Source organism: Ranitomeya imitator, chromosome 2, assembly GCF_032444005.1.
Source record: "Ranitomeya imitator isolate aRanImi1 chromosome 2, aRanImi1.pri, whole genome shotgun sequence".
NCBI lineage: Eukaryota > Metazoa > Chordata > Amphibia > Anura > Dendrobatidae > Ranitomeya > Ranitomeya imitator.
The window spans coordinates 665604179-665630688 of NC_091283.1; the positions used below are offsets into that span (position 1 = coordinate 665604179).

At 42.9% G+C, this 26510-nt stretch overlaps 1 protein-coding gene across 1 annotated transcript in view; it reads left to right on the top strand.

Moving 5' to 3' along the window:
* Positions 1-26510, top strand: part of PAOX (polyamine oxidase) — a 70867-nt gene that overhangs the window by 11785 nt on the left and 32572 nt on the right. Inside the window, exons 2-5 of the mRNA XM_069752994.1 lie at positions 12828-13311; positions 13446-13639; positions 22556-22811; positions 23100-23212. Coding sequence (XP_069609095.1) covers positions 12828-13311; positions 13446-13639; positions 22556-22811; positions 23100-23212 — 1047 coding nt within the window. The remainder of the gene's footprint in view (positions 1-12827; positions 13312-13445; positions 13640-22555; positions 22812-23099; positions 23213-26510) is intronic.

Here is a 26510-nt window from a genome sequence, read left to right on the forward strand (position 1 = left end):
GAAGCTCTGAGAAGCAAAGGGGTGCACCGCCGTGCTGTTAGTTCGGCACGGTGGGTCTTTTTTGCCCCTTTGCGTGGTTTTCGTTTTAGGGTTTTTTGTAGACTGCATAGTTCTCTTTGCTATCCTCGCTCTGTCTAGAATATCGGGCCTCACTTTGCTGAATCTATTTCATTCCTACGTTTGTCTTTTCATCTTGCTAACAGTCATTATATGTGGGGGCTGCCTATTCCTTTGGGGTATTTCTCTGAGGTAAGTCAGGCTTGTATTTCTATCTTCAGGCTAGTCAGCTCCTCAGGCAGTGCCGAGTTGCATAGGTAGTGATAGGCGCAATCCACTGCTGCTTCCAGTTGTGTGAGGACAGTTCAGGTACTGCAGTCTACAGAGATTCCACGTCTCAGAGCTCGTCCTATTGTTTTGGGTTTTTGCCAGATCTCTGTATGTGCGCTGATTACTGCACGCTGTGTTGCCTGATTGCCAGCCATAACAGATGAGCTACAGAACAATATGTGAGCAGCTTGTTGTAAAGGCAACACAAACAAGCAAAGGAGCTAGCTCACCGAAGAATATAAGAAGCCCAGAACTCAATCCTGATGTGACGTAGTGAAATTCCAAGAAAAAGAAGAAAATGTTCCAGCTTCTAAGTAAAATATACAAATTTTAATCCAACGTATTAAAAACAGGAGACAGCTCCTGGAGCGCAGTGTAATCAAGAAGTTTAAAGCCCATGGCACTGTGGCTAACCTCCCTAGATGTGGACGGAAAAGAAAAATTGTCAAGAGATTTCAAGGCAAGATTGTGCGGATGTTGGATAAAGAACTTCGACTAACATCCAAACAAATTAAAGCTGCCCTGCAGTCCGAGGGTACAACAGTGTCAACCAGGGGTGGATTAAGGGTAGCCAGGGCCCCGGGCTGTCCAGACACTGTGGGCCCCCCGGGTCATGTGACGGGGGTCATGTGACGGGGCCCGGGGGTCATGTGACATACCCGAGCCAGATTATTCCAGAAAAATGGCCGGGCCCTACTCTACTGTAACCTATTAAATATTTGTTAAAATCTGCAATACAATTTAGGTATATTTTGACCAATAATATCACATACAAGGAACAAATACCACCGCACCATGTCAAGACCACATATTACCACTTGGTGACCAAATAGCACATACAAGGGACAAATACCACAACACCATTTCCAGACCACATATTACCACCACATAGTGACTGAATACTACAATACTGATCAGTAATAAAAAAAAAACAAAAAACAAACACAATACTATCACTATAAGTGCCAGTATTCACAGGAGATCTGTACTTAGTATCCAGTGTCTGTGTAGAGGTAATACAGAGATCACTGGTGGTATTATACACAGGAGCTCTGTATATAATGTATATGGAATACAGTGATCACTGGTGACATAGTACACAGGAGCTCTGTATATAGTATACAGTGTATAGTGTCAGTGTATAGGTAACACTGACTCACCAGTGACGTCTCTAGGTGAAGTCCTTCATCTTTCATCCAGCAAAGACCGCCATCATTTTTTCTAGCCAGGACTCGTTTCTGCAGGAAATAACACAGTTATCTCGAGCTCCGCTTGCAGAACACATTACTTAATTTTTCACAACTTCTACATTACAACACGAAGAAAAAAAGGCGACAGTGTCACTCTGCACAGTAACAGGACCGCCCCCCCATTTAAAACAGTATACTCAAAAAAATAAAATAAATACATCACTGCAGTAATAATATCCCTTAATTAGCCCCTATGGTAATAATATTCCCCACCCTGGCCCCGTGTGTCTCATTCCTGGCTCCAGCCATATGTTCTCCCATCCTGCACTCATGACTATCCATTCTACACCATATGATCTCCCCATCCTGCCCCATCTCTCTCCATCGTATCCATCCTGCCCCATGATTCAATCCTGCCGCATGTCTTTCATTCTGCCCCGTGTCTCCAATCATGCCACGTGTCTACATTCTGCCCATGCCTCCAGTCCTGCCCCCAGTGTGTCCAGCAATCTGCCCCAGTGTGTCCAGCATATTACCCCCAGTGTGTCCAGCAATCTGCCCCAGTATGTCCAGCATATTGCTCCAGTGTGTCCAGCATTGCCCCCAGACAGTGTGTCCAGCAATCTGTCCCAGTGTCTGACTCCAGCATATTGCCCCCAGTGTGTCCAGCAATCTGCCCCAGTGTCCAGCATTGCCCCCAGACAGTGTGTCCAGCAATCAGCCCCAGTGTGTTCAGCAATCTGCCCCAATGTGTCCAGCAATCTGCCCCAGTGTGTCCAGCATATTACCCCCAGTGTGTCCAGCAATCTGCCACAGTATGTCCAGCATTGCCCCCAGACAGCGTCCAGCAATCTGCCCCAGTGTGTTCAGCAATCTGCCCCAGTGTATCCAGCATATTACCCCCAGTGTGTCCAGCATATTACCCCCAGTGTGTCCAGCATATTACCCCCAGTGTGTCCAGCATATTACCCCGAGTGTGTCCAGCATATTACCCCCAGTGTGTCCAGCAATCTGCCCCAGAATGTCCAGCATATTGCCCCAGTGTGTCCAGCATTGCCCCCAGTGTGTCCAGCAATCTGCCCCAGTGTCCAGCATTGCCCCAGACAGTGTGTCCAGCAATCTGCCCCAGTGTGTCCAGCAATCTGCCCCAGTGTGACCAGCAATCTGTCCCAGTGTCTGACTCCAGCATATTGCCCCCAATGTGTCCAGCAATGTCCCCCAGTGTCCAGCATTGCCCCCAGACAGTGTCCAGCAATCTGCCTCAGTGTGTCCAGCAATCTGCCCCAGTGTGTCCAGCAATCTGCCCCAGTGTGTCCAGCATATTACCCCCAGTGTGTCCAGCATATTACCCCCAGTGTGTCCAGCAATCTGCCACAGTGTGTCCAGCATTGCCCCCAGACAGTGTCCAGCAATCTGCCCCAGTGTGTTCAGCATATTACCCCCGTATGTTCAGCATATTACCCCCAGTGTGTACAGCATATTACCCCCAGTGTGTCCAGCATATTACCCCCAGTGTGTCCAGCATATTGCCCCCAGTGTGTCCAGCATATTGCCCCCAGTGTGTCCAGCATATTGCCCCCAGTGTGTCCAGCATATTGCCCCCAGTGTGTCTAGCATATTGCCCCAGTGTGTCCATCATTGCCCCCAGAAAGTGTGTCCAGCAATCTGCCCCAGTGTCTCCAGCAATCTGCCCCAGTGTCTCCAGTATTGCCCCCAGTGTGTCCTCCAGCAATCTGCCCCAGTGTCTCCAGTATTGCCCCCAGTGTGTCCTCCAGCAATCTGCCCCAGTGTCTCCAGTATTGCCCCCAGTGTGTCCTCCAGCAATCTGCCCCAGTGTCTCCAGTAATGCCCCCAGTGTGTCCTCCAGCAATCTGCCCCAGTGTCTCCAGTATTGCCCCCAGTGTGTCCTCCAGCATTGCCCCAGTGTGTCCTCCAGCATTGCCCCCCAGTGTGTCCGTTAGCTTATCAAAAAAACAAAAAAGTCTCCTCACCTGTCCGCGCTCCAGGCGGCGAGCTCCTTCCAGCAGCGCACACTCGCCGGCGACTGACAATGACGTCAGACGCCGGCGACGTGTACGCTGCGGCCGACATCAGCTGCCAGCCTCCAATTGGCTGGCGGCTGTTGTTGTTAACTATTGATGTGCGGGCGCGCGCCCGCACATCAATAGGAAACCGCCGCAGCGCCGGAAGGGGCCCGGTGGGCAGATGAGAAGGGGCCCAATGCGGGCCCCCTCTCTCTGTCCACCGGATCCGGGGGCACATACATGCCGGCCCGGCGGTGGGCATTCACAGACGATTAGTGGAGGGTCAATCTGTGCGGCAGCCCAGGGCCCCCCCAGACCACTGGGCCCTGGGCTACCGCCCATATTGACCCTCTGATAATCCGCCCCTGGTGTCAACCCGCACTATCCGTCGGCGTCTGAATGAAAAGGGACTGTATGTTAGGAGACCCAGGAAGACCCCACTTCTTACCCCGAGACATAAAAAAGCCAGGCTGGAGTTTGCCAAAACTTACCTGAAAAAGCCTAAAACGTTTTGGAAGAATGTTCTCTGGTCACATGAGACAAAAGTAGAGCTTTTTGGGCAAAGGCATCAACATAGAGTTTACAGGAGAAAAAAAAAGATGCATTCAAAGAAAAGAACACGGTCCCTACAGTCAAACATGGCGGAGGTTTCCTGATGTTTTGGGGTTGCTTTGCTGCCTCTGGCACTGGACTGCTTGACCATGTGCATGGCATTATGAAGTCTGAAGACTACCAACAAATTTTGCAGCATAATGTCGGATCCTTCAGACGGAACCTGAAAACTCATCTCTTCAGGAAAGCCTACAGCCTGCACTGACACCGCTGCTGCCTCATCACCAACGAAGCTACCGCCTCACCAACACCGGAGCTACCGCCTCACCAACACCGGAGCTACCGCCTCACCAACACCGGAGCTCCTGCAACCCTCAACCTACTGTCTCCTTCCCCATAATCCTGTAGAATGTAAGCCCGCAAGGGCAGGGTCCTCGCCCCTCTGTATCAGTCCGTCATTGTTAGTTTGTTTACTGTATGTGATATTTGTAACTTGTATGTAACCCCTTCTCATGTACAGCACCATGGAATCAATGGTGCTATATAAATAAATAAATAATAATAATAATAATAATGTAGGGCCCAGTGTGAGAAAGCTGGGTCTCCCTCAGAGGTCATGGGTCTTCCAGCAGGACAATGACCCAAAACACACTTCAAAAAGCACTAGAAAATGGTTTGAGAGAAAGCACTGGAGACTTCTAAGGTGGCCAGCAATGAGTCCAGACCTGAATCCCATAGAACACCTGTGGAGAGATCTAAAAATGGCAGTTTGGAGAAGGCACCCTTCAAATATCGGGGACCTGGAGCAGTTTGCCAAAGAAGAATGGTCTAAAATTCCAGCAGAGCATTGTAAGAAACTCATTGATGGTTACCGGATGCTGTTGGTCGCAGTTATTTTGGCTAAAGGTTGTGCAACCAAGTATTAGGCTGAGGGTGCCAATACTTTTGTCTGGCCTATTTTTGGAGTTTTGTGTGAAATGATCGATGTTTTGCTTTTTGCTTCATTCTCTTTTGTGTTTTTTTAATTAAGACAAATTAGATGAAGATAATAATAGCAAATAATTTGTGATTGCAATCATTTTCAGGAAGAAAATGAGTATTATCTGACAGAATTGCAGGGGTGTCAATACTTTTGGCCACAACTGTACAAGAGAGGTCAATAATGAAGTTACCTCTTTCCAAAAAGAGAGAATAACTGAACATCCCCATATCATGTGTATAAAATCTGCCTCCCCTGTATGGCATCTGAGGCATTCTGAAGATTGAGACCACCCAATTTTGAATAATCGTAACAGGGTTAAATATGATTGATGTATTATATACAATTGTATCATTTTATTGTTCGCTGAAGGGGATACCTTAGTTGGTGACTCAAGAGCCATCTCCCAGTCCTCATCTTGAAGATCAGGTATCAGGAGTTTCCACTTTTCTTTAAGGCCGGGATCACACACAGCGAGATACGGCCGAGTCTCGCTGGTTAAAACCAAGCTCTGGCGCAGGCACTCCAGAGCGGAGTGTGCGGCCGCAAAGAAATACATGGAGCGGCACGCTCCGCTCCGGAGTGCCGGTGCCAGAGCTTGTATTTAACCAGCGAGACTCGGCCGTATCTCGCTGTGTGTGACTCCGGCCTAACTGGCAATAGAGCAGAGTCAGCACCCACGGATAACATATGTGTATAGTGCGGAGATAAGACCACGGGGTCCCTGTGATTTAAAGATCCCTATCAGTGGAAAGGATTCATGCTACGCATATTTGAATCGCTGATCAGAACTGCAAATATCAAAAGAATTGAGGCCTTGGGATATCATACCCAAGTTGCAATTGTTCAAAAGACATTAACCTTTGTCAGGCTGCATAATTTTACAACGTTAACAGGCTGCAGAGGTACAATTGTACTTTCATATATACCTCCACTGTGATATTTGGCCAATATATTCTGGACCAAAACTGCAGAGATGTCACGAAATTTCAGCCCTCTACGGCTTTTCGAAAAAAATTTATTGCAATTTTAAAACGGAATAGTTACAATTGTACCTACTCAGCTGGACGAAGGTTAAGGTTCCTTGTTCACCACACTTGTTTTTTGTTTGCCTTTTCCTAAGTTCACTAAATGCTAAAACTGATTTGCCATTTTGATTCTCCAGGTCATTACGAGTTCACAGACACCAAACATGTTTAGGTTACGTTTTATCTAAGTGGTAAAAATAATTCAAAACTTTGCTAAAAAAAAAAGAAAATTGCGCAATTTTCCAATACCCGTAGGGTCTCCTTTTTCGTGATCTGAGGTCAGGTGAGGGCTTATTTTTTGCATGCCGAGCTGGTGTTTTTAATGATACCACTTTTGTGCAGATACGTTCTTTTGATCGCCCGTTATTACATTATAATGAAATGTCGTGGCGACCAAAAAAACGTAATTCTGGCATTTCAAATTTTTTTCTCGCTACGCCATTTAGCGATCAGGTTAATCCTTTTTTTTATTGATAGATCGGGCGATTCTGAACGTGTCGATACCAAATACAGTATGTGTAGGTTTGATTTTTTTTTTTTCTATTGTTTTATTTTGAATGGGGCCAAAGGGGGTGATTCAAACTTTTATATATATATTTTTTTTCATATTTTTAAAAACTTTTTAAAAACTTTTTCCATGCTTCAATAGCCTCCATGGGAGGCTAGAAGCTGGCACAACTCGATCGGCTCAGCTACATAGCAGCGATCATCAGATCACTGCTATGTAGCTGAATTGCAGGCTTGCTATGAGCGCCGACCACAGGGTGGCGCTCACAGCTAGCCGCCATCTGTAACCATAGAGGTCTCAAGGACCTCTATGGTTACCATCCCGACGCATCGCCAACCCCCGATCATGTGACGGGGGTCGGCGATGCGATCATTTCCTGCCGCACGGCCTGAAGCGCTGGTTAAATGCTGCTGTCAGATATAAAGAAGTCAAAACGGACGGCTCTGTGTGGAGAGACAATAAATTAGTATCTGCACATTACAGCATTATAATTTCTGCATAAGGCTACGTTCACACTAGCGTTCTGCTAGTGTGCGTCGCCTTAGCGTCGGGCGACGCAGCGGCGACGCACGCGTCATGCGCCCCTATGTTTAACATGGGGGACGCATGCGTTTTTGTGTGTTGCGTTTTGCAACACTTGCGTCTTTTTTGCCGCTAGCGTCGGACCAAGAAAACGCAACAAGTTGCATTTTTCTTGCGTCCGATTTTCGGCAAAAAACGACGCACGCGTCGCAAAACGCAGCGTTTTTGCGTGCGTTTTGCCGCGTTTTTGTGTGCGTTGCGTCGCCGACGCAGCGGCGCGCAACGCTAGTCTGAACGTAGCCTAATACCGTGGTTAAATGTAATGAATACGGCATGTGGCAAGTCAGGAGATTGGCACCAGAGATATACAGCAATGATATACACATCACAGTTGAAAACCCGGAAATAATACATGATATGATATATGATTATATAATGGTGCCCTAACACCTGATGCCATTTTCTCTTTCCAACTGTCGCATGTCATGGATGTTATGTCTAATCAAGGGATTACGTAGAGATTACTATGCTGTAATTTGCAGAAAATAGTATAATGTTAGGGCACCATTATATAATCATATATCATATCATGTATTATTTCCGGGTTTTCGACTGTGATGTGTATATCATTGCTGTATATCTCTGGTGCCAATCTCCTGACTTGCCACATGCCATATTCATTACATTTAAGCACGGTATTATGCAGAAATTATAATGCTGTAATGTGCAGATACTAATTTATTGTCTCTCCCCACAGAGCCGTCCTATATCTGCATCCTGTGACACTGTTCAGCCACGAGATCTTCACTCTCCTGACTCACAGCACTTTTCTGCCCTGGAACGCATCACCATCCTTTCAGCATCTGTGGAACGCACATCATGCCGCTCGTATCTGTCATGTGACACACACGTCACGTCCGCCTTGCCCCTTCCGGTCTCCACATGCCGGTTTTCGTGTATGCACACTTCCTTCTATATATAGAGACCACGGACGCACATGGTCCTCACTCTACTTGCGGTGGACACCGCGTAGCTCTCGTGCCTCTCTTTTTCTCCCGCTGGTCGGGTAAGTCTTTATGCGGCATCACATTGTCTCCTTTCTGACAGTCAGCACCTATTGTGCCCTTCCCGGGCTGCTTCCATATAACCTTACCGTAATATATATTTCCTCCCCCACACTGACCTGCTATTCTACACTATTTCAGTATATTTACCCAGCAAACTTATTATATTCTTGGTAGGTACGGTCCTATTTTCTCACACATACAGTTAGGGCCAGAAATATTTGGACAGTGACACAATTTTCGCGAGTTGGGCTCTGCATGCCACCACATTGGATTTGAAATGAAACCTCTACAACAGAATTCAAGTGCAGATTGTAACGTTTAATTTGAAGGGTTGAGCAAAAATATCTGATAGAAAATGTAGGAATTGTACACATTTCTTTACAAACACTCCACATTTTAGGAGGTCAAAAGTAATTGGACAAATAAACATAACCCAAACAAAATATTTTTATTTTCAATATTTTGTTGCAAATCCTTTGGAGGCAATCACTGCCTTAAGTCTGGAACCCATGGACATCACCAAACGCTGGGTTTCCTCCTTCTTAATGCTTTGCCAGGCCTTTACAGCCGCAGCCTTCAGGTCTTGCTTGTTTGTGGGTCTTTCCGTCTTAAGTCTGGATTTCAGCAAGTGAAATGCATGCTCAATTGGGTTTAGATCTGGAGATTGACTTGGCCATTGCAGAATGTTCCACTTTTTGGCACTCATGAACTCCTGGGTAGCTTTGGATGTATGCTTGGGGTCATTGTCCATCTGTACTATGAAGCGCCGTCCAATCAACTTTGCAGCATTTGGCTGAATCTGGGCTGAAAGTATATCCCGGTACACTTCAGAATTCATCCGGCTACTCTTGTCTGCTCTTATGTCATCAATAAACACAAGTGACCCAGTGCCATTGAAAGCCATGCATGCTCATGCCATCACGTTGCCTCCACCATGTTTTACAGAGGATGTGGTGTGCCTTGGATCATGTGCCGTTCCCTTTCTTCTCCAAACTTTTTTCTTCCCATCATTCTGGTACAGGTTGATCTTTGTCTCATCTGTCCATAGAATACTTTTCCAGAACTGAGCTGGCTTCTTGAGGTGTTTTTCTGCAAATTTAACTCTGGCCTGTCTATTTTTGGTATTGATGAATGGTTTGCATCTAGATGTGAACCCTTTGTATTTACTGTCATGGAGTCTTCTCTTTACTGTTGACTTAGAGACAGATACACCTACTTCACTGAGAGTGTTCTGGACTTCAGTTGATGTTGTGAACGGGTTCTTCTTCACCAAATTAAGTATGCGGCGATCATCCACCACTGTTGTCATCCGTGGACGCCCAGGCCTTTTTGAGTTCCCAAGCTCACCAGTCAATTCCTTTTTTCTCAGAATGTACCCAACTGTTGATTTTGCTACTCCAAGCATGTCTGCTATCTCTCTGATGGATTTTTTCTTTTTTTTCAGCCTCAGGATGTTCTGCTTCACCTCAATTGAGAGTTCCTTTGACCGCATGTTGTCTGCTCACAGCAACAGCTTCCAAATGCAAAACCACACACCTGGAATCCACCCCTGACCTTTTAACTACTTCATTGATTACAGGTTAACGAGGGAGACGCCTTCAGAGTTAATTGCAGCCCTTAGAGTCCATTGTCCAATTACTTTTGGTCCCTTGAAAAAGAGGACGCTATGCATTACAGAGCTATGATTCCTAAACCCTTTCTCCGATTTGGATGTGGAAACTATCATATTGCCGCTGGGAGTGTGCACTTTCAGCCCATATTATATATATAATTGTATTTCTGAACATGTTTTTGTAAACAGCTAAAATAACAAAACTTGTGTCACTGTCCAAATATTTCTGGCCCTAACTGTATGACACATGGATATTATATACCTTTTACGTCACACTGTTTTTTTTTTACTTAAGATACAAATTAATTAATTCCTACCGGGGTTCCACTATATTTACACTTCTCGCTACATCTAGGTATGTTATCTTTCTGTACCAACTGGCTGGACTTCTCCTATATATACACATATCTTGCCTCCCATAGTTATCGTGGTCCTAAAGATGCCTCTCTATGTACACAGTTGTATGAACCTGTTTTGTACTTGTATACTCTTCTATACTGTTTTGAGCCTATTGGTGTTATTGGTAGTATTATTCGGTTGTCTTCTTAGCGTCATTTATGACCTTTTTCTCGGATGTATATACTTTTGTTCTTTATGTATTTTATATTTTTTGTTTTATTTATATGTTCATGCACATTTACATTATTTTTTCTGTAGCACACTGATGAAGGTCCATTACAGACCGAAACGTTTGTGACTACTGTATGTATATTAAACACCCCCTTTTGCATCACATCTATTGGAGTGTGCTAGTAATCACTATTCCACGTATTAAGGTTTGGGAACCTATATCTATGCACCTCCCCTTGGGGCTGTGCTGAACATTTTCTAGACCAATGTGTAAAACTAAGACCTTTTTTTACCCTGTCAATAAAAAAAAAAGGAATCCATGATTTTTTTGAAGCTGAAGAAACTTTTACAGATTATTTTGACTTTAATTATCATTATTTTGCAGATTACAGTGAATGCAGCTGATGTTTTCATATCATAATTTTGGTCTGTAAAAATGAATCACTTATAATCATAATGATTTATTATGGTTTAACAATGAATATGTAAAAATTATTATATGCCTGTGATTTCTTGGCAAGCTGTCCGGAAAAACAAAGAGTCAAGTTGGCAACCCTCGTATGGGACCACCCCTTTAAAATTCTTCTCTCTGTGGAGATTATTGAATTAATTCCATCATTTCAGTTGGACCTTGCTGTGAGAGAGCCTGTACTTTGTATGTACATTATAGCTCGTGTTTTTGAGGGAATTAAACCGATTGTCTCTCTCTGATCGTATCCATCGGTGTAACTTAATATTGTTTCTTCTTTTGGGATGGTATTTAGCATCGGGCCTTGATACACCTTGTTCTAATAATGTATTCCTTATATCCGAACGCAGCCTATTGTTTCAGTTTTGCAGTGGTTGTATTGTGTGGCACATACAGGGGTATTCAAGCACAAAGAATGATCAGTTCTCTACGCATTGAAGTGTGGTCAACCTTTTAACCCGGCCATTCATTGAAAGCCAATGGATTTACATGTAGCCGATTAATGATCGTTTAGCAGGATGGTCACTAGTATAAAATGGGCCCTTAGTCATGGTGTAATACTTTACTGCGTTAGCTTGCAGATTGGGTATATAGGTCATATCTTGTGTAGTATCAGGTGCACAGGATCGCCAAACTAAGGCCGGTGTCATACTTGCGTTTGGCTGGTCTGCGTATGGCTGCGTACATCCTTTGTTAAGCTCATCCTACGCTACACCTACTTCCGCTTGCGTCCTGCGTACCTATCTTTAACATTGGGTACCCAGGGACATGCGTTGTATGCGGTTGCGTCCGCGTGCGGCATTTTAACGTGCCCGCTGACCACACGGGAATGCTAAAAGTTGCGTTCCCGTGCGTTCGGCGGGCAAGACAAACCATCACATGCGGACGCAATCACATGTCCCTGCGTACCCAATGTTAAAGATAGATACGCAGGACGCATGTGGAAGTGGGCAGAATGTAGGTGGAGCATAGGCGGAACTTTACGCAGGATATACGCAGCCATACGCAGACCAGCCAAACGCAAGTGTGCATCTAGCCTTAGCCGCACCACATATCAAGCTTCATCCATCGCGCTTTAAGCTCTGCCCCCTTCTGGCAGCTGGCTAAAAAAGCACTTTCATTATACCCGTCATGAAGATTTAAAGGACCGCTTACAAGCAGAAGAGAAACATCCCTCCTCCTCTACAGCAGCAGCAGCCATGTTCATGTAGTGTCACAGACACAGCTGATCACGCAGGTTTGTGATCAGTTGTTTCTGGTCAGTGCCACGCTGACTGCAACGAGGATCCAGTGGTTGACTCCTGTATGACAGGAGTGGATGATCCAAAGACAAAAAAGTGGCTGCTCAGTGGGGAAAGAGACATTTTTCTCTAAGATCTATTACAAATCTTCATCTCAACAATTGTACTGTTGATTTATGAAAAAATAGTTATAGCAGGAAGTGTTTGTCTAATCAAAATATTTCAGACTGACCAACCAGAAATGAAGGGCTGATTCACTATTGCATTTTCTTCTTGTCTATAGTCTCCTGTTTTAAGAGTGTTTTTTGTTTTGTGCCCAATTCTTCTGTTAAGTAACTCTTATTTGGTCAATTTTCTACTTATTCATCTGTTTCTTCCTCTGTTCACCATTGTGGGAGTGTTGTTTGTAATCCAGATGTTTGCAGGCAATCGAATATTTACAAATGTTCTTTTACCCTGGATTGATTCTTTTTTCTATGCCAGAAATGTTTGTGCAGATGTTAAATTGAATGCAACATTTTAAAGGATCATGAGACTTTTTCCTTTTAAAATGCGCAAAAAAAGGTCAGTCACAGTACTCATCTTAGCTCTCCTGCCTCTTATTTCTAGAATTGATGGTGGTCTCAGCACCTAGACACTCACCGATCAAAGCTTCTAATATGTCACTATGACACTATGCCGATGTACCGTAATTGGCAAATAATCAGTTACCTAACGACATTGTTTTTTCTCTTATAGGAAAAGGTCTGATTGAGGTTGGGGCACAATGGATTCACGGACCATCTCCACGCAATCCAGTCTTCCAACTGGCATCTCAGTTTGGTCTTTTAGACCCAGATGCTTTGCTTGAAGAGAACCAAAAAATTAACATGAATGGCCATCCCCCTGACATCGCATTTGTTTTCAGTAGTTCTGGAAAAAGGATCAAACCAGAAAATTTGACCATAATTTCAGATTTGTATTACACTTGGCTGGAGGAAGCCCGGAATTTTACCAGTGGCGATTGTGACCCGGAAGCTAATGTAGGACATTTTATCCGCCAGAAGATTGTTAATAGCTCACATGAGTGGGATAAAGAGCTGCTTGAGATGTATATGGCTTACTTGAGGGGGTTGCTCAATATGGAATGCTGTGTAAGTGGAACCCATAGTATGGACCATGTGGCACTCTGCCCTTATGGGGAATATACAATGCTTCCAGGGCTTGACTGCACCTTTCCTAAGTGAGTATTGTTAATACAATTCTGGGGTAGTTTGCCTAGTACTGGCTAGTGACTAAAGCCTGCATTGTTGCTTACGATAAAATCCTTGTAATGTTTTACCCGCGCAAAGAGTATTTTTCCCCGTCTTTTTTTAGAGGTTATGAAAGCCTTGTGAACCAGATTAAGTCACCCCTTCCAAATGGCACTGTGATATTAGAGAAAGCAGTGAAGAGCATTCACTGGGATGGATCTTTTCATGGTGACAACTCGCATGTGTATCCAGTGAAGGTGCAGTGTGAAGATGGGGACAGCTTTGTGGCAGATCACGTTGTGGTCACTGTGCCACTAGGTAAGTGAACATGCTATATACTATGAACCTTTTGTATTAATACTTTAGAGTAGATTGACATGAGCTGTTTTTGCAAGGAAATTGGCGTTGTCTGTTACAGGGAACAAAGGTCCTTTAGGGTCAATCAAAATTCCTCGAGTGTGGTATAGAAAGCGTTTTCTGTGTGTGACTAATACCAAGTGACATAGAGATATGTTTGATATGCGATAAGAGGGGCCGTGACCATGGTAGATAGGGGGCAGATATGGTGTGCGATTTTGACCAATAATTTGGAGTGGGAACAGTGTATATTAAGTATATTGGATTTAGAATTTTGTTTCAGAAAGAGAAAGGAATAAATAGGATGATTTGCAGTAAATATAGCAATCTAGGTAATACTGTCATTTACAGAATGTTATTTTTTCTGAACCAGGAGAATTCACCTTTATTCCATGAGCTGAGGTCATCCTCTAAAGGTACCTTCACACACAGCGACGCTGCAGCGATACCGACAACGATGTCGATCGCTGCAGCGTCACTGTTTGGTCGCTGGAGAGCTGTCACACAGACAGCTCTCCAGCGACCAACGATCCCGAAGTCCCCTGGTAACCAGGGTAAACATCGGGTTACTAAGCGCAGGGCCGCGCTTAGTAACCCGATGTTTACCCTGGTTACCAGCGTAAACGTAAAAAAAACAAACACTACATACTTACTTTCTGTCCCCGGCGCTGTGCTTTCCTGCACTGACTGTGAGCACAGCGGCCGGAAAGCACAGCGGTGACGTCACCGCTGTGCTTTCCGGCTGGCCGGCGCTCACAGCCAGTGCAGAGAAGCAAAGCGCCGGGGACAGACAGCAGAAGGTAAGTATGTAGTGTTTTTTTTTTTTTTTTACGTTTACGCTGGTAACCAGGGTAAACATTTGGTTACTAAGCGCGGCCCTGCACTTAGTAACCCGATGTTTACCCTGGTTACCAGTGAAGACATCGCTGAATCGGCGTCACACACGCCGATTCAGCGATGTCTGCAGGAGATCTAGCGACGAAATAAAGTTCTGGACTTTCTGCAGTGACCAAAGACATCACAGCAGGATCCAGATCGCTGCTGCGTGTCAAACTGAACGATATCGCTAGCCAGGACGCTGCAACGTCACGGATCGCTAGCGATATCGTTCAGTGTGATGGTACCTTAACTTGTAAAAAAAACAACTGAAAGTTAAAGGGGTATTCCCATCTCCAAGATCCTACCACAATATGTAATAATAATAATAGCAAATACCTCCACTTAGAAATGTAGTATAGTTTTTTCATTCGCCATATCGCTTACCTCATGTACCGTCATTGCAGGGCCTTACGTATCCATGGTTACAACCACTGATATAGTGACAATTAGTTAGCTAGTTGTTAGTGGTCGTAACCATGGATACCTAACGTCCTGCACATGAGGAAAAAGACATAGTTAATTCGAAAAACTATACAACATTTCTGATTGGATGTGTTTGCTAATATTAATTATTACACCTACTACATATTGGGACAGGATCTTGAAGATGGGAACACCCCTTTAAAAGAAAACAATCTAGAGAGGTCATAAGGGATTTTAATGTCCAGATAGTTAATAGTATTATCAGAGGGCAGTCTAAAAAGAAAATTATGTTTCAAGGTTTCCGTTATGTTTTTTGACTGAAATGTTTAACCCCTTTCTGACATATGACGTACTATCCCATCGAGGTGGGATGGGCCCGTATGACCACTGACGGGATAGTACGTCTTCACCAATCAGCCGCGCTCACGGGGGGAGAGCGGCCGATCAGAGCCGGGTGTCAGCTGACTATCGCAGCTGACATCCGGCACTATGTGCCAGGAGCAGTCATGGTCCACGGGGCTCCTTTCGGGTCCTGCAAGGAGGTGGCTTGCAAGCACCTGTTCAGAGAAGGCACCAGCAAGCCTCCTGCAGTGCCTGTCAGATTGCTGACATATGACCTATAGTCATGTCACCATCGGCCCCCCCCCCCCCCCGGGACAAAGTAAACAAGTAAAAAAAATATATATTTACATGTGTAAAAAAAATAAAAAATAAAAAAATATTGTTCCAATAAATACATTTCTTTGTCTAAATAAAAAAAACAATAAAAGTACACATATTTAGTATCGCCGTGTCCTTAACGACCCGACCTATAAAACTGTCCCACTAGTTAACCCCTTCAGTGAACACCGTAAAAAAAAAACGAGGCAAAAAACAACGCTTTATTATCAAACCGCCGAACAAAATGTGGAATAACACGCAATCAAAAAGAGGGATATAAAAAAACATTGTACCACTGAAAATGTCATCTTGTCCCACAAAAAAATTAGCCGCCATACAGCTTCATCAGCGAAAAAATAAAAAAGTTATAGTCCTCAGAATAAAGCGATGCAAAAATAATTATTTTTTATATAAAATAGTTTTTATCGTATAAAAGCGCCAAAACATAAAAATATGATATAAATGAGGTATCGCTGTAATCGTACTGACCCGAAAAATAAAACTGCTTTATCAATTTTACCAAACATGGTATGGCATAAACGTCCCTCCCCTAAAGAAATTCATGAATTGCTGGTTTTTGGTCATTCTGCCTCACAAAAATCGGAATAAAAAGCGACCAAAAAATGTCACGTGCCTGTAAATGGTAGCAATAAAGACGTCAACTCGTCCCGCAAAAAACAAGACCTCACATGACTCTGTGGACCAAAATATGGAAAAATTATAGCTCTCAAAATGTGGAGACGCAAAACAATTTTTTGCAATAAAAAGCGTCTTTTAGTGTTTGACAGCTGCCAATCATAAAAATTCGCTAAAAAACCCGCTATAATGGTAAATCAAACCCCCCCTCATCACCCCCTTAGTCAGGGAAAAATAATAAAAATTAAATGTATTTATTTCCATTTTCCCATTAGGGTTAGGGTTGGGGCTAAAGTTAGGGTTAGGGTTGGGTCTAAAGTTAGGGATGGGGCTAAAGTTAGGGATAGGGTTGGGTCTAAAGTTAGGGATGGGGCTAAAGTTAGGGATAGGGTTTGGATTACATTTACGGTTGGGATTAGGGTTAGGGGTGTGTCAGGGTTACTGGTGTGGTTAGGGTTATAGTTGGGATTAGGGCTAGGGGTATGTTGGAGTTAGGGGTGTGGTTAGGGTTGGGATTAGGGTTAGGGGTGTGTTGGGGTTAGGGATATGGTTGGGATTAGGGTTAGGGGCGTGTTCGGGTTAGGGGTGTGGTTAGGGTTTATAGTTAGGGTTGGGATTAGGGTTAGGGGTGTTTTTGGGTTAGGGTTTCAGTAAGAATGGTGGGGTTCCACTGTTTTGGCACATCAGGGGCTCTCCAAACGCGACATGGCATCCGATCTCAATTCCAGCCAATTTTGCATTGAAGTCAAATGGTGCTCATTCCCTTCCGAGCTCTGCCATGCGCCCAAACAGTGGTTTACCCCCACATATGGGGTATCAGCGTACTCAGGACAAATTGCACAACAACTTTTCGGGTCCAATTTCTCCTGTTACCCCTGGTAAAATAAAACAAATTGGAGCTGAAGTAAATTTTTTGTGAAGAAAAGTTAAATGTTCATTTTTTGTTAAACATTCCAAAAATTCCTGTGAAACACCTGAAGGGTTAAGGCCGGCTTCACAATCAGCGTATGAAAATACGGTCCGTATATTACGGCCGTAATACGCTGAAATGTCCCGAAAATAGTGGTCCGTAGCTCCTCTGTAGGCAGGGTGTGTCAGCGTTTTTTGCGCATGGCATCCTCCGTATGTAATCCGTATGGCATCCGTACTGCGTGGTTTTCTCACAGGCTTGCAAAACCAACATACCGCTATAGAAATGATCCATGTGTCCCAAAAAGAAAAAAAAAAATAAATATATATATATATATATATATATATATATATATATATATATAATGTCATTAGACACATATATGTATATATATATTAATATTTTTTCCAGCGCTATACAGCTTGAAAGCCGGTAATTCAATTACCGGCTTTTTCTTTCTCCTTCCTAAAACCCGACATGATTTGAGACATGGTTTACATACAGTAAACCATGTCTTCTCTCCATTTTTTTTGCAGATTTCACACTACTAATGTCAGTAGAGTGTATCTGCAAAATTTGGCCGTTCTAGCTCTTAAAATAAAGGGTTAAATGGCGGAAAAAATTGGCGTGGGCTCCCGCGCAATTTTCTCCGCCAGAGTAGTAAAGCCAGTGACTGAGGGCAGATATTAATAGCCTGGAGAGGGTCCACGGTTATTGCCCCCCCCCTGGCTACAAATATCTGCCCCCAGCCACCCCAGAAAAGGCACATCTTGAAGATGAGCCTACTCTGGTACTTGGCCACTCTCTTCCCATTCCCGTGTAGCGGTGGGATATGGGGTAATGAAGGGTTAATGCCACCTTGCTATTGTAAGGTGACATTAAGCCTAATTAATAATGGAGAGGCGTCAATTATGACACCTATCCATTATTAATCCAATTGTAGTAAAGGGTTAAATAAAACACAAACACATTATTTAAAATTATTTTAATGAAATAAAAACAATGGTTGTTGGAGTATTTTATTCTACGCCCAATCCAGTCACTGAAGACCCTCGTTCTGTGAAAGAAAAAACATAATAAACCAACAATATACTTACCCTCCGCAGATCTGTAACGTCCAACGATGTAAATCCTTCTGAAGGGCTTAAAACATTTTGCAGCAAGGAGCTTTGCTAATGCAATGCTACTCCTCGCTGCAAAACCCCGGGGAATGAGTCTAAATATAGATCAATGAGCTATATTTAGCTTCATTTGCGGTGAGGCGCCCTCTGCTGGCTGTTCATAGATCGTGGGAACTTACCTAGAAAGCTCCCAGCCTTTCTAGGAAAGTTCCCACGATCTATGAACAGCCAGCAGAGGGCGCCTCACCGCAAATGAAGCTAAATATAGCTCATTGATCTATATTTAGACTCATTCCCCGGGGTTTTGCAGCGAGGAGTAGCATTGCATTAGCAAACATTAGCAAACATAATAAACCAACAATATACTTACCCTCCGCAGATCTGTAACGTCCAACGATGTAAATCCTTCTGAAGGGGTTAAAACATTTTGCAGCAAGGAGCTTTGCTAATGCAATGCTACTCCTCGCTGCAAAACCCCGGGGAATGAGTCTAAATATAGATCAATGAGCTATATTTAGCTTAATTTGCGGTGAGGCGCCCTCTGCTGGCTGTTCATAGATCGTGGGAACTTACCTAGAAAGCTCCCAGGCTTTCTAGGAAAGTTCCCACGATCTATGAACAGCCAGCAGAGGGCGCCTCACCGCAAATGAAGCTAAATATAGCTCATTGATCTATATTTAGACTCATTCCCCGGGGTTTTGCAGCGAGGAGTAGCATTGCATTAGCAAAGCTCCTTGCTGCAAAATGTTTTAACCCCTTCAGAAGGATTTACATCGTTGGACGTTACAGATCTGCGGAGGGTAAGTATATTGTTGGTTTATTATGTTTTTTCTTTCACAGAACGAGGGTCTTCAGTGACTGGATTGGGCGTAGAATAAAATACTCCAACAACCATTGTTTTTATTTCATTAAAATAATTTTAAATAATGTGTTTGTGTTTTATTTAACCCTTTACTACAATTGGATTAATAATGGATAGGTGTCATAATTGACGCCTCTCCATTATTAATTAGGCTTAATGTCACCTTACAATAGCAAGGTGGCATTAACCCTTCATTACCCCATATCCCACCGCTACACGGGAATGGGAAGAGAGTGGCCAAGTGCCAGAATAGGCGCATCTTCCAGATGTGCCTTTTCTGGGGTGGCTGGGGGCAGATATTTGTAGCCAGGGGGGGGCCAATAACCGTGGACCCTCTCCAGGCTATTAATATCTGCCCTCAGTCACTGGCTTTACTACTCTGGCGGAGAAAATTGCGCGGGAGCCCACGCCAATTTTTTCCGCCATTTAACCCTTTATTTTAAGAGCTAGAACGGCCAAATTTTGCAGATACACACTACTGACATTAGTAGTGTGGAATCTGCAAAAAAAATGGAGAGAAGACATGGTTTACTGTATGTAAACCATGTCTCAAATCATGTCGGGTTTTAGGAAGGAGAAAGAAAAAGCCGGTAATTGAATTGCCGGCTTTTTGCTATATCGCGGCTGTATGAAGTAAGAATATATATACATATATGTGTCTCACTTACATATATATATATATATACCTATTCTATGTGTACATATTTATTCTACCTATTCTACTGTAAGCTGTCAGTGTGATTTTACTGTACACCGCACTGAATTGGCGGCTTTTCTCTCTAACACCGCTGCGTATTCCTCGCAAGTCACACTGCTGGTCCGTGTGTAATCCGTATTTTTGGGGCTTCCATAGACTTTCATTGGCGTTTTATTTGCGCAATACGGTGACAAACGCAGCATGCTGCGATTTTCTACGGCCGTAGAAAGCCGTATAATACTGATCAGTTTAATACGGCAGATAGGAGCAGGGGCAAAGAGAATAATTGTGCCGTATTTTTTGCGAGTTTTACGGACGTAGTTTCTGCGCTCTTACGTCCGTAAAGCTCGCAAGTGTGAAGCCGGCCTAATAAAGTTCTTGAATGTGGTTTTGAGCACCTTGAGGGGTGCGGTGCAGTTTTCAGAATGGTGTCACACTTGGCTATTTTCTATCATATAGACCCCTCAAAGTGACTTCAAATGTCATTTGGTCCCTAAAAAAAGAATGGTGTTGTAAAAATGAGAAATTGCTGGTCAACTTTTAACCCTTATAAATCCCTAACAAAAAATAATTTGGTTCCAAAATTGTGCTGATGTAAAGTAGACATGTGGGAAATGTTACTTATTAAGTATTTTGTATGATATATCTCTGTGGTTTAGGCCTCATTCACACGTCAGTATTTCTCCATCAGTATTTCATCAGTATTTGTATGCCAAAACCAGGAGTGTCTTCAAAACACAGAACAGGTGTCAATCTTTCAATTGGAGTTTTCCTCTGTACGTTCCACTCCTGGCTTTGGCACACAAACACTGATGCAAAATACTGACCACATACTGATGTGTGAATGAGACCTTAAGGGCATAAAAATTCAAAGTTGGAAAACTGCGAAATTGTAAACATTTTTTCCAAATTTCCGTTTTTTTCACAAATATCAAATAAATTTTACCACTATCATGAAGTACAATATGTCATGAGAGAACATTGTCAGAATCATCAGGATCCGTTGAAGCGTTCCAGAGTTATAACCTCATAAATGGACAGTGGTCAGAATTGTAAAAATTGGACTGGTCATTAACGTGCAAACCACCCTTGGGGGTAAAGGGGTTAAGCTCTCAGATTTATCCATGCTTATTTTAAAAGGAACCTGTCACCCCAAAATCGAAGGTGAGCTAAGCCCACCGGCATCAGGGGCTTATCTACAGCATTCTGTAATACTGTAGATAAGCCCCCGATGTATCCTGAAAGATGAGAAAAAGAGGTTATATTACACTCACCCAGGGGCAGTCCCGCTGCGGTCCGGTCGATGGGCGTCGAGGTCCAGTCCGGGGCCTCCCATCTTCTTACGATGACGTCCTCTTCTTGTAGTCACGCTGCGGCTCAGGCACAGGCGTACTTTGTCTGCCCTGTTGAGGGCCTCTCTGATCTTTCCCGGCACTTGCGCACTGCAGTACTTTGCTCTGCCCTCAACAGGACAGACAAAGTACGCCTGCGCCGGAGCTGCGGCGTGAAGACAAGAAGAGGGCGTCATCGTAAAAAGATGGGAGGCCCCGGACCGCGATGCCCATAGGATCGAACCGCCCGCCCAGGTGAGTATAATATAACCTCTTTTTCTCATCTTTCAGGATACATCAGGGGCTTATCTAGAACATTTCAGAATGCTCGACGGGTGCCATTATTAATTTGAAAGGGGTCTGATAGAGTGCCATAGAGGGCACATTTATAAGGTTATCTCAGCACAGGAACATTTTCTTCACACATCCAATTGTGGAATTAATTATTCCAAGATCTGTTGATTAAAATAACCTTTTTTTTTTTTGCGGGAAAATCCTTTTAAGGGGCTTGTTCACACGCAACGCTTGGATTCATTTTTTTTCCTGTTCGTCTTTGGGACAGAAAATGTAAAACATTTTAAAGTAACTCCCAAATGATTGAGATTCATAAAAATCTAATTCACATGGTGTGTTTTTTTTCTTCATTTTTTTAAACAGAGCATTTCAATTCTTACAGCATTTTGCAGCAGTTTTTGCTCCATTATGATCAATGTCAGCAAAAAAAAGCATGAATATCTCATAAAAATTACATTACGTTTTTGCTGCAATTTTCCAATCATTTTCTGCAATTGTTATGCAGAAAAAATGCATCAAAAACATTACGTGTGAACATACTCTAATTCGCAGTTCTGAAGTTACATATAAAGTAATTTTTTTATGTAAAGTAAATTTTCTATGTAAAGGGGGGTGAGTAATAAATTGATTGATAAGACGACTGGACCATATAAATCCATGATCTATCAATCATAACAACCTGTGGTATTCACAGGTTCCTCAAAGGAATAGAAAAAAAGTTCCTGGCCAGGTACACACATCGTGCCTAGTTTTGGCCCTGTTTTCTCCTGCCAGTAGCACAGTCGTCACGCAGTGTGTGTTCTGCACACTCCCGAGCACGTCACATATGAGAGGTGTTTCCACACGTAGATCTTTTGTATGCTAGCGTTTTACTATTTTGAAATGGGGTCCAGACACCTGTTCCCGCTGTGGCAACTGGCATCTAATCATTCGTTATCTCTGATTGTGCAAATGTAGTTTTATAGTATTTTATTGGACATTTGTTTTATTGAGAAACATAACGCAATGAATGGTGGTTGCTAATAACATATGTAGGACTTTTAGATGGTATCATTTGTTTTCAGGAGTTCTGAAGAAACGAGCTATGGATTTCTTCAGCCCCATTCTACCACCTGGAAAATTGCAGGCTATTAAGAATTTGGGATTTGGAACCAATAATAAAATTTTGTTGGAGTATGAGAAACCATTTTGGGATCCAAACACTACATTAATCCAGCCGGTGTGGGAGGGTGATTCCCCTCTTACTGAAGCAAAGAAAGACCTGAGGCAGAATTGGATGAAAAAGCTTTCTATATTTGTGGTCCTGGAACCCCCAAAACAGTAAGTGAGAAAAATGTTGACATTTTAGAAAACCATAAGTCATTTGACACCTGAGAAGGTCACATTACAGATGGCTGTTCTTTAGACTACTACTCATTCCTATACATGATTGGACTCACTGCTTGATCTGCTGGAAAAGCCGTAGATGATTAATACTTCTCATCAGGCACCTAAAATGCATAATAGGAACAATCCACTAAAATGTTCTTTGCAGACAGTTTTACAAGAATGTTTTTGAGTGGAGAATATGGGGAGAATCTGTAATAGTCTGATGCTTTGCTTTTGCAGTATGGGACATGTGCTCTGTGGCTTTATTGCTGGAGAGGAGTCTGAATTTATGGAAACACTGACGGATGAAGAAGTTCTCTCTTCAATGACTGATTATTTCAGAAGATTCACTGGTAAATAACAATATTTACCATTCATGATCATACACCTCTGTTTTTAATAGCTAATTACACTATTATCTGTTATTCTAGAATTAGCCGTGGGTCTAATTTGACTTTAAAAGGTTTGTCGCATCTCCCCAGTCTCCTGACTTCCTGATTTCTGGTGAAAGGTGGACACTCCCAGTTGACTGACATTGTAGGCCAGAATCATTGTGAGGCTGCTAATCCCCTGCTCCAACGATCCTGGCCAGACTCAGTGCAGTGATTACAAGCTTTGTAGAAAATAGCTTCTAAGCACCGCATATGCTCGGTAACAACTCTTAGACTGCAGAGGCAGCCGGTCACCTTGACAATGACAAATAAAAATGAAAGGGGAAAGCCCAAATATCAGGAGAATGGAGGCATGTACAATTGCAATCAAAATTATTCAACCACCAAATTAGGTTTATTATCATAATTTACAAACGTTTTGTCAAAATGTCACTTTTATGGACTACTGTGTTCTCAGAATTATTCAACCTCTTCATGAGAGGCATCTTTACTAATTAATAGAGCACCTTCTGGCTGTTATAACCTGCGACAAATCTAATTTGTAGCCAGAAACCTGCTTCTGGCAGCGTTCATGAGGAATCTCCACCCGCTGCGCACTCTATTGTCTTCCAGGACTTGAGATATTCTTGGTATCATTCTGGGATTGGAAAATCCAATGACGCTCAGTCTTAAGCTTTCTACAGAAGACATGACATTTGCTGCAAAAATGTCCTGATACTTGACTAAATCCATCTTGCCCTCCATACAGTGAAGGTTTCCAGTGCAGATGGAAGTACCGTATTCTAACCCTGGAGAATCACTGAGCTGTCAGCATGCTTCACTGTAGAGTTACAGTACAGACTAAAAGTTTGGACACACCTTCTCATTTAAAGATTTTTCTGTATTTTCATGACTATGAAAATTGTACATTCGCACTGAAGGCATCAAAACTATGAATTAACACATGTGGAATTATATACTTAACAAAAAAGTGTGAAACAACTGTCTTATATTCTAGGTTCTTCAAAGTAGCCACCTTTTGCTTTAATGACTGCTTTGCACACTCTTGGCATTCTCTTGATGAGCTTCAAGAGGTAGTCACCGGGAATGGTCTTCCAACAATCTTAAAGGAGTTCCCAGAGATGCTTAGCACTTGTTGGCCCTTTTGCCTTTACTCTGCGGTCCAGTTCACCCCAAACCATCTCGATTGGGTTCAGGTCTGGTGACTGTGGAGGCCAGGTCATCTGGCGTAGCACCCCATCACTCTCCTTCTTGGTCAAATAGCCCTTACACAGCCTCGAGGTGTGTTTGGGGTCATTGTCCTGTTGAAAAATAAATGATGGTCCAACTAAACTCAAACCGGATCGAATAGCATGCCGCTGCAAGATGCTGTGGTAGCCATGCTGGTTCAGTATGCCTTCAATTTTGAATAAATCCCAAACGGTGTCACCAGCAAAGCACCCCCACACCATCACACCTCCTCCTCCATGCTTCACGTTGGGAACCAGGCACAGAAGAAAAAAAAACCATTGCATATTTAATATGCCAAAAGTGAGGCTACTAAGTAGTATCAACCCACATTCACAATATTTTATTGACTCCGTAATGTAACTATATAAATAGGAGAAAAACTGGAGTAACCAATAAATAAGTAAGAAAGTACAAAATTTGTTTCAAAAAATCAAAGAAAAACACATAAAATAAAATTGTCAATCAGGACAAGGACACGGAAGTACATACAGTAGTGAGGTGCAGGTAAGTAGAGCCAAAAATAAGGCACAATAAATAAAGCCCAAGTATTGTATAACAATGCGGGGATCCACAGAAGCAGCGGGAGCTCTATAGCAAGGTTTAGAGCCAAAAGTAAGGCAAAAAAAAAAAAGTCAGGGTAAATCAACATAGATCAAGCCCAGCTGGAGATCCGCAGAGTAAAGGGACTGTATCATAAATTAAGGGCAAAACTTACCAGGTCCAGTGCACAACATTACTCAGATGGTAATGAGCCCCAAATGATGGCGGGTCATTTAGGTTCTACTTTGAAGAACCTAGAATATAAGACAATTTCAGTTGTTTCACAGTTTTTTGTTAAGTATATAATTCCACATGTGTTAATTCATAGTTTTGATGCCTTCAGTGTTAATGTACAATTTTCATAGTCATGAAAATACAGAAAAATCTTTAAATGAGAAGGTGTGTCCAAACTTTTGGCTGTACTGTATGTTTCAGTCCTCCTCCAGACATATTGGTGATCCACAGGCCCCAAAATTTTCAGATCTGTCTCATCGTACCACAGAACAGAATTCCACACTTTCTGATGTTATTTGTATGTTTTTGAGCATATTAGACTTTTCTCATGCTTTTGGGACAGTACAACATAGAGTTTGGGCTGGATGACCTTTGGTATTTAGTAATGCAGATTCCCGTGCAAACTGAAACCTCAGTACCTGCTGCCATAAAATCTTGCTGCAGGTATTTTGCACTTTACGTGTTTTAACCACTTGTGGCAGCCATTGATAACTTTTTTCTGGCATGAACAGAAATCAGTGTTCCTTAAGGCTATGTGCACACAATGCGGATTTGCTGCCGATCCACAGCGTTTTTTTCCATACAGAAATGCTGCAGATCTGCAAAGTGATTTACAGTACATATTTGTGTGAATATCTGATGTATGAGGTTTGCAGCAGGTCACAGCAGAAAGTTGGGCTTTACGAAGTATTAAAGAGTGATGCTTGTCATGAAGGGGATGAATAATTCTGAGACTAGAAGTCATTGAAAGTGGCATTTTGTGTTGAGCTTGGATAAACCACTTGCTATATTAGTTTTATTGAGCTATTTAAAGTTTTCGTATTTCATTGGTTTATTACAAACCACAGAAATTTTGTAAAACTTTATAATAAACTTCATCAGGAGTTGAATGCATTGATGGTAAGGATGTAAACATGAAATAAATTACAACACAGCTTATTTATACCTTATCTACTTAAATGTACACAATAAAAGCAGACAGGAATAACCTTTTAATACTTTCAAAGAAGTTAATTAACCCATAACTTATACAGTGAGGGAAATAGGTATTTGATCCCTTGCTGATTTTGTAAGTTTGCCCACTGACAAAGACATGAACAGTCTATCATTTTAACCCCTTAACGACCGCCGGATACGCCATTAAACGGCAAAAGTTAAGGGTACTTAAACCACAGTGCTGTTAATTAACGGCGTTGTGGAAAAAGTGTATAGCACACCCTAGAGTCGGATTTTCTCCGGGGTCTCAGCTGCCGAG